The following is a 9,064-nucleotide window of genomic DNA, read 5'->3' on the forward strand; positions in this document are numbered from 1 at the left end:
CCAAAATAAGTGTGTATGCCCTATCCAGAAATGGATCAAGAATTTTGTGTTAGTGGGGGTGCACAAATTAGTAAGCTTACTCCATACGCCCATAATTCCTTAGTTAATACTATTTATATCGGTATAATAACAAATTGGTAACTATATGTGAAACTATATCTTACAATTTATAGAAAGGGATGTATTTGCACAAAAAAGATGGTGTGAAAATTCGCATTATAAGAAATAGATCAGTCAAATACCCTCGCAAAAAAAAAAATCAAGAGTAATTTTATTAGAACATTATCACAAATTTATTGGGCATAATTTAAATATTTAAAATACTAATATTTATTTTACGAAATCGAGAGGGAGCACGTGCCCCACAGGATGCCACTTGGGTCCGTTCGTGGCCCCATCTAATGCGTGGTTGAAAAGGGTGTGAAATACCACGTGGCGTTGCCTAGGGCATGGAATAATCTCTCCTCAATCATGGCATGGGTACCCTTTTTATGAGATAAATAGAGATGATATCATCATATCTCGATGAAAACAAACTAACCCATGTGTTGTTTGCTTCTTCTTGGCAGGTGAAAGAGAATCTCACAATGAAAAGAAACAGAACGATGGAGCCCAGCACCGTATTCTCCATACCCAAATACCATTCTCGTGGATATTCTGAGCAGACAACCCATCTCCACAATCTTCAATTGCAAGTGCGTAAGTTAATATTTCCGCAACTTTATTTCAGATCCTCAACTTTTTCAACTCCACCTCTCTAGATCGCAATCCTCCCTCTTGCTTTCCAACTGTTCTTGGGATTTCTCTCTGTTCACAGTAGAATCGGTTGATCAATGCATTGTGGATAGTGGCATAAGCGATGATATTTGTATACCCGATAAAACCCTTCTGAAATTCAATCCTAAAGAAAAAAACAAACAAACTTACCTAAAAATTGCAATTGATTGCTCTGTTCAATCTAAAAGAACAGAGCAATAGTTGCAAAACATTGAACCCCAAATGGCTCAAAGACCAAGGACGAATAACCCATTCTTGGCGGTGGCTCCAATTGTAATTTCCCAAGATCAAAGCACTTACGAGCACATTCTGTCAACTTCGTTGATGAATTAAATAGGTCAACAGATCAACAACCGGGTCCAACCGGCTATGTTGTTTGTGCAAGTTCTCTCCCACAAATAGTTATGACCGGCACTAGCAATAATGCTGGTGGGGAGATAGATAGTACCAGAAGGAATTCTAGAAAATCATGTGTTTACGAAACCAGGTTGCAGGATGTTTAAGCCGCCTGGGAGGTTTGAATCGAAGTAGAGTAACACAGGTGGAGGCAAGATAAATCCTTCCGCGTGGAATTACCCAAGTTCAAGATCTCATGGACCAAGTTAGAAATTCTATTCCTCGTGGCTTTCGTCAGTTGGGTGATCGTTAACTTTACTGTCCCTGAGGCACCTACTCTCTACATCCTTAGTGTAAACCTATGGAGGTGCAGTCGTGTTATTTCTAAATTACTGACAAGCCTAAATATTTTTGTGATAACATAAGTTATATATGCAGCAAGGTGAGAATACATTTTTGGTATGCTATTGAAAAATCACTTTCGAACTTTTTATGGTTTCTAGCCATATGGTTGATGGTTTTGATTTTCGGATTTCTAAGCCTAACTGAAATTGTAAATTATAATGGAATGGTATATAGCTAGGTCATGACGATTTTGATCGCTATGATTGCCAGTGAGACCTGGTTGTTCTATTGACCTCTTTAATTCATCAACAAAGTTGACAGATGAACTCGTAAGTGCTTTGAACTTGGGGAAATCACAGTTGGACCCTCTGCCAAATTAAAAATGGTTATTCGTCCTTGGTCTTTGAGCCATTTGGGGTTCAATGCTCTGCAACTATTGCTCGGTTCTTCTAGATGGAATAGAGTAATAAATTGCAATTTTTAGGTTTGTTTGCTCAGTTCTTTTGGATTGTTTTGGCCGCTATATAAATGAACTAGAAGCGATTTAGGTTCGTGCAATGGTTTAATTTGCTTCTACTGGCTTAAGACTTATAACCCATATGTTATATGCAATCCGGTTATCAATGAGGATGTGATTGTGCCCCAAATAGACAAGGGTTATTTTGATCAATGTAGTTCTGGGTTTGGATTCTGCTCGGGGACTAATCAATACAAAGTGTTGTGTCTTTTATATCCACGTACGGGGTTTGGGGTGATAGGGTTAATCAAATTGGAGGCTGAAATCAATACTTTAGGGACTAATTTGTGGAGCAGAGTTGGAGATGCTCAGCGCTGCCTGCATTGGTATCCTGGTGGTTGCTTTTTAAATGGGTCTCTTCACTGGATTGTCTACGACACCGAAAGTTGTTTCACATTGATGTGTTGTTTCGATTTTGGGAAGGAGAGATTCCAGCCATTTTCAGGGCCATCTCAACTTTGTGGGGTTTCTGGACTACATGGGGTTTCGTTGGAACAGATAAATGTAGGGGTGTTGAAGGATGGTCTGTCAGTTTTTCATCGCCCTACTAATTATACGCTTGATATGTGGATGATGAAGGATTATGCAGCGATGGAGTCTTGGACTAAAGATTTTGTCATCAAAATCCCAAGTCCTTACAATAAACTTCTTTGTCAACCACTAATGGTTTTGAACAACAGGGATATCTTGATGTTGTATGCTTTAACCACCCTGCTTTCTTGGAATACGAGGGACAGAAGTATTAGAAAGGTCAATGGAATTTCATCTGTCATTAGAGGGATGACATACATTCCAAGCTTTGTTTCAATAAAACACGTTGCCGCGGGGAGATACTCTTAAGGTACCCGTGCATTCTGTGGAATTTGAGTAGTCTTAGCAATTTCTTAATCAGTTCTCATATGATAATGATACAAAAAAATAAAATAAAATAGATTCGCAAAAAGCTAAAGGTTCTTCATTCCCAAACTTTGGCATGAATATAAGTAAAGCCTTTCATACATATTTTTTGCCGTCTATCCGCCGTGTCCGTGTCATCATTTATTCAGTATTGTTGTGTTCATATGAGTGCTTCTAAGCTGTAAAGTGATCTTTGGTTTTGTCAATACAAGGTGAATCTTTGCTGATTGTAATAATGTTGTGTTTGTAGCATTTTACTGCTATGAAGTACGGTTGGTGTACGGATCAAAAAAAAAAGTACGGTTGTTGTTGAAGAGAAAGCAAAGGTGCCATTCAAAAAAATAATAATATATCGTTCTCCCCTCTCGGTTGGCATTTGCTAGCCACTAGAGCAAGTAAGAGAACCTACAATGAATGAATGGAGATGGCAAAGGTAGGGTATTTCATAGTTGGGTTAAAACCCAATGATTCTTTAACGAGTCAAGGTAAGTAACATTTGTTTGAATCAAGGAATTTTCGCAAATGATGCTCGAACAGATGAACTAGGCGTCATTTTTTCCGTGTCAATTTTTTTGAAAATAACATAGATGTGCAGAAAGTTGATTAAAAGTCACCAACTATATGAAGAACATGTGGACATTAGAAATTATTACCAGATACCTAATGGTATATCATGAGTTGAGTAACGAGACTGAGAACACGCGCGCAAAGGAGTATATATATAAGAGTAAAGGTTTATATACTATAATGTATCGGACAAAAAGAGTAAGAGTACGAGTGAGGTTCATTCTATGTTCTGGCTGAGTATTTGTTTAGGCACCTAAGAATCCGAGAGTGGGAAGAAACACTGGTGGAAATCATACCCTTCTCTCCATTATTTCCAAGTCACACAAAAACATGGATCAGAAAATTGCAAAGGAACCTGCGTTGGAGTTGTATTTCACTAGAACACCTGAACTTCCTCTGGTGAAATTGATCGGGGCAGCTTGTTTCATATTCGAATTCAGGGTATGCGCGAGTTATCTCTATGTAAAAGGAATGACTTTTAACCGTAGCGTTAGCCCTTAAGATTGTAATTACCTGCCAGATATAGGATAGTATACAATAAACAAATGGAAATTTCCTTTTTCAGATATAACATCCGAAATCTACTTAATTTGTTGATTAGTGTTTGGCTTGGCTATTTCGTATAGACAAGGAAAAATACAACGAAAGATATTGGAGGACCTTGTTAGTTCATTATTCTTTTACTTTTGTTTTAAAAATGTGGGAGGAAATTTATCCTTTGCTCATCTTCTGATTTTCCCATGTAGTGAAGAGCTCTGAATAAAAGTATTTTACATCCCTTACCATTGCCGTTTTATGCAGTTTTTCTTATTCAACGATTCTTCTTCTTCTTCTTCATTTTTTTTTTACTATTCCAAATTTTAGTGCAAAGAAGGTCAAGAGAATATACACGATGGTAGTTCAACAACTTCTAGACTTTCTATTCCCAAAAGAGTTTGAACACACACTGATGCTGGAAGTGAATAGTCAAATTTAATGGTCTAATTCATGATCCAGTTACGTACCACGAGTGACTGATATATGATTATTGGCATATTTGGGTGCAATATAACTTTCCATATGAAGCACTCCTATGAGATACTATGCTATTTGGTGAAAAGGTGAGTTCATGGATGAGTCTTTTGTGACTTTGAATCTATTGCAATGTTATGAAGAGTTGAATTTCTTATTACCACACCCAGTGCGACTTTTTCCTGACCCTGATTCACATATGAAGACAGTGTTAGATCTCTATGAAACACACTTCATTCTAGTTGTCGTAGACTCACAGAATCACAGTAGTGTTCGTCAGGTGTCAGTCAGACGTGCTGAGTTTCGTATCGCCCTCCTTATGTGGCATATCACATCTCAGGCCATGTCATATTTGGATGTTTAGGCCTGGTTTGGGATATCATTTCTTTCTTTGTTTTTTTAGCCTTTTTTTTTTTTTTTTAAATGCTTAGGCGTGGTTCGAAATGTTGTCAATTCTAAGAATTAACCTGGAAAATGATTTTTCGTTTCGTCAATTCAAGGTGAAGCTTTACTAGTTGTAACATTGCTGTGTTTGAAGCATCTTACTTCTATGAGTAGAGTTGATGATAGGTACTTAATTTACAAGCTTTGCGATGTTCCTTGGTCGTTTTGTGTAGCAACATGCGGAACATGAACGAGTGGTCGAAATCCCAAAAATCAGGAGTTGGATAGTGAGAGGAATGGAAAAATGTTGAAGAGATGACATAGGCAGGGTATTTCGTGTTTGGCTTTCGACCCAATGTATCTTTCTTATGAGTGGAGATTTTTTAAGGAAAATAACCATGGTTTGTTTCAAATCATCTCCGCATAGACTTGGGTGAGAGATTTTTTGCAAACAATGTTTGGACAGAAAACTCATGCATCTAGTCATCGTGTTTTCACTTTCGTGTTCCAACTACCATCTTATTTCGCGTTCGTTTATTTCTGGCATCCTGCATTTTCTTCTCTCATAAATCACTTTATCCACCAGATGGTTTGATGAGTATTTTTGTGCATTCGTGATTTTGTTTACTCAAATCGGTATCTATGAATTTTCTCAACAAGCTGATTACATCGGTGACTGAATCGTCATGTTAATATGCATTCCTATTGTTTCTCTCTTCAATTGCTCAGATGGCCGTTCTTCAACCAATCATGGATTGCATCAGAATTGAGCTTGAGATTAGGTCGAGGACGAGGGATTCTTTCCATTCTTTGATGCTTATGGACCAGTTTTTCCCCGCCTATTTTGTCGTTATGATTTATGCAAAATGTCTTTATATTTGGTTTTCTTTTTGTTTTTAGACGGGGCAGTGTTGTGTTTTCGGCATAAATAACATCTTGGATGCGCTTGTACAGTTGCAAACTTCAAGAAAATTAAGCAGAAGTCTAACGAATGCAGAACGAAAAACTTTACTTCATGCATCGGCTATCAAAGTACAACACTTTCGATTATCCAATGTCATTTTCCTTTTGGATCAGGTCACTAGCCCTTTTCCGTTTGATTTTTTTGTGAACTTTTTTTCCAGGTCAAAATGTTACTATAATACGCAGAGAGAGGGGTTGAGTCTCTAGACCCAAAACGAACACTTGTTTTCACTTAAGTTTAGCCATCACATGACAGAATGCCACGTGGCATTACCAATTCCGGAGAGGGATTGTATGATCATATACCACACATGCTTTTTGGAAAAAAGTAATATCTAAGATAGGCAGGTGGAGACAAACACTTTACACACGCACTACCATCTTTTGGTGGGTTCTACACACACTAAAGTGTAGTGTGTGCGGGCCCTGATGTGATTGTGAGTGAGTTTGTGTAAGTGTTTCTGGTTGTAGAATGATTAATCACATATATTCATAAACTATCGACAACATATCATCCTTTACATAATAATAACACAATTCTGAGGGGATCTTTCTTCATAGTAATATTCACAAACACAATCTGACCAATAGTTCGACATTCATTAGTTTCGCATGAAGAGTGCCCTGCCACAGGAAGCACCTATTCCTATCAAAATGAAAAGCGAGCTAAACTTCACTAAACAAGAAAGAAAAGCCCTTCATTGAACAACATTTCTCTCCAGGAAAATAGAGAAATGAAGATTCCAAACCAAGAAGCTGGAAAGTGGAGAGTGTCATCTGAACGCAATTCATTTCTGTGGATACCCTCCCGGTGGACGTGGGGCCTCTTTCGAGTCACTGTGGGAGTTGGCATTCTAGCTACAAGATTGTTCAACCCAACGTCGCGCCTTGACACCCGTTGCGGCGTGTCGTTGGAATCGATGAAGTGCCCATTGCGGCACGCTTCAGTTTTGGAGTCGCCACTTAGTTTTTAGAAACACTACGAAAACAAAGAGGGGTCGAGATTTGGGAGCTAAAGTACGAAAAGGGCAGGTGTTAGGCACCCCTTTCCCCTGACCAAACAGTAATACTTCGAATCTTCGATTAACGGCCTTTTAAACTTTCCGCGCATCTAAGTTCTTAAAACAAAAAGACAAGAAAATAACGTTTTGCATTGTCATATGATGGATTGATTAAGAAATTGCCAAGACTACACAAATTCAACAGAACGCAGGAGTACCTTAACTTAAGGGTATCTCCCTGTGCCAGCATTCTTTAGTGAAATAAAGCTTGGAATGTATGTCGTTGCTCCAATAATGACAGATGAAATTCTGCTGACCCTGACCTTTCTGATACTTCCGTCCCTCATATTACAAGAAAACAGAACGGAGGCAAATACCATGAAGATTTCCCCGTTGTTCAGAACCATTAACGGTTGATAAAGAAGGCCAGGGTAAAGATCTAAAAATGGGATTTCAATGACAAAATCTTTTGTCCAAGAGTCCTGCACCGCATAATCCTTCATCACCCATATTTCAAGCATATCATTAGCAGGACGATGAGATACTGACAGACCATCCTTCAACACCACCATTTTCATCATTTCCACCCGAAGCTGTCCAGGAAGTCCACGAAATTGAGATGGCCCCGGAAATGGCTGGAATCGCTCCTTCCCAAAGTTGAAACAACACATCGATTCGTAACAATTTTCGGTGTCGTGGACAATCCAATGAAGAGCCCCATTCAAAAAGCAACCGCCAGAATACAAATGCAGATAAAGCGGAGCATCTCCAACTCTCCTCCACAAATTAGTCCCTACGGTGTTGATTTCAGCCTCCAACTTGATTAGTCCCGATGACCCAAACCCTACACTCAAAGATAAGAACCGCAACACTTTGTATCGATTAGTCCCTGAGCAGAATCCAAACCCAGAACCGCATATAGAACCCTTTTCTACTTGGGGCACAATCACATACTCGTCAACAACAGGATTGCATATAACATATGGGTCATAACTCCTAGGCTTGTAGAGGCAAATTATGCCATTGCAAGAACTCAAAACCTCTAATCCTTTAATGGGTAAATCACAATTAGGTTTGAACTTCAAAAGGGCTTTATCGGGTACACGAATATCGCCGTTTATGCCACTATCCACAACGCAGGGATCAATTGATTCTACTAAGCACAGGGAAGATTCCCTCATATAGTAGGAACGAAGCAAGAGGGTGGGCTGTGATCTGGAGAGGTGGAGTTGAGCAAATTGAGGGTCTGAGATCAAGTTGCGGAAATATGAACATACGCACCTGCAATTGCAGATTGTCGTCATGGGCAGTTTGCTCAGAATCTCCATTAGAATGAAGTGTGGGATGGAGAGTATGGAGGGACCCATCGCCGCGGCGTTGGGCGTGCTTGCTCTGCTTCTTTTCATTGTGAGAAAAATTTTCATCACTTCTGAGGTTACAAGAAACGAAAGGTTACTACTAAACCCGTAGACTTTTAGAGAGAAGGGGTTAGGTGGCGTTCCACTTAAAAAAAAGAGGGCGTGGCTATTCGCAGCCTCGTATTTTCTTTCATAACCCATTGCATTTCGGTAAATAGTTGTTGAAAATCATACATAACATTTCGGTAAATAGCTGTTGAAAAGGAGATTATATTTCGATAACTACATGTCAAAAATATGTTCAATCTTCGGTAAACAACTGCTGAACATACATTTTCGGTAAATAACTATTGAAAAAAATATTATATTTCGGTAATTGGATGTTGAAAATGTATCTCAATTTCGGTAACTAATTGTCGAGTATAACTGAAAATTTTTAACAGACTATGAGAAAATACGGGGCTGCGAATAGCAGCGTCCAAAAAAAAAGAAGAAGAAGGTATTGGAAAAAAAATGGTAATTTCAAGGTCAAAAATCATGTGTTGACGTAAATAATTTTTCTGCCAATATAGATATCATTAAGATCTTTTAAACAGTGCAAAAAAAATTAAAAAATTATTTTTCATTTTCGTTATATTTGAGTTTGAAATTATATTTTTTTGAAAAAGAAGATTTTGGAAGAAAGCGGAACGAGGCCTTAATTCCACCGACACACCTTTAACTATGAATGTGGATCACTATGCCCCTGAACCCAAAAACCCGATCAACCAAATGTCATAGAGTTTAGGATTTTAGGTATTTTTATAAAATATCCTAGAATTTAGGAAACGCATGTGAACTTGTGGGCTTACAAAATGTTGTGTTGGATGTGGACTTACAAAATGTTGGACAAGACATTGACTTATGAA

The 9,064-nt window shown here is 38.4% G+C and overlaps 2 protein-coding genes across 3 annotated transcripts; one reads left to right on the forward strand and one right to left on the reverse strand.

Annotated features, from left to right (window-relative positions):
• Nucleotides 1-1,181: 1,181 nt before the first annotated feature.
• LOC131323592 (F-box protein CPR1-like) lies at nt 1,182-2,815 on the forward strand. Its single transcript, XM_058355445.1, has 2 exons — nt 1,182-1,264; nt 2,272-2,815. The coding sequence occupies exons 1-2, from the start codon at nt 1,182-1,184 to the stop codon at nt 2,813-2,815; spliced, it is 627 nt and encodes a 208-aa protein (XP_058211428.1).
• Nucleotides 2,816-6,320: 3,505 nt separating this feature from the next.
• LOC131322912 (F-box protein At3g07870-like) lies at nt 6,321-8,262 on the reverse strand. Of its 2 annotated transcripts, none has more exons than XM_058354499.1 (2): nt 7,017-8,262; nt 6,321-6,739 (listed from the first exon to the last, which is right to left on the reverse strand). In XM_058354499.1, exon 1 carries the CDS (start codon nt 8,220-8,222, stop codon nt 7,023-7,025), a length of 1,200 nt encoding a protein of 399 aa, XP_058210482.1. In that variant the 5' UTR covers nt 8,223-8,262; the 3' UTR covers nt 6,321-6,739; nt 7,017-7,022. The 2 variants fall into 2 exon arrangements, with proteins under 2 accessions (XP_058210482.1, XP_058210481.1); XM_058354498.1 differs by having other exon boundaries at nt 6,321-6,915.
• Between the last annotated feature and the right edge of the window lie 802 nt (nt 8,263-9,064).

This window comes from Rhododendron vialii, chromosome 4a (assembly GCF_030253575.1).
Source record: "Rhododendron vialii isolate Sample 1 chromosome 4a, ASM3025357v1".
Taxonomy (NCBI): Eukaryota; Viridiplantae; Streptophyta; class Magnoliopsida; order Ericales; family Ericaceae; genus Rhododendron; species Rhododendron vialii.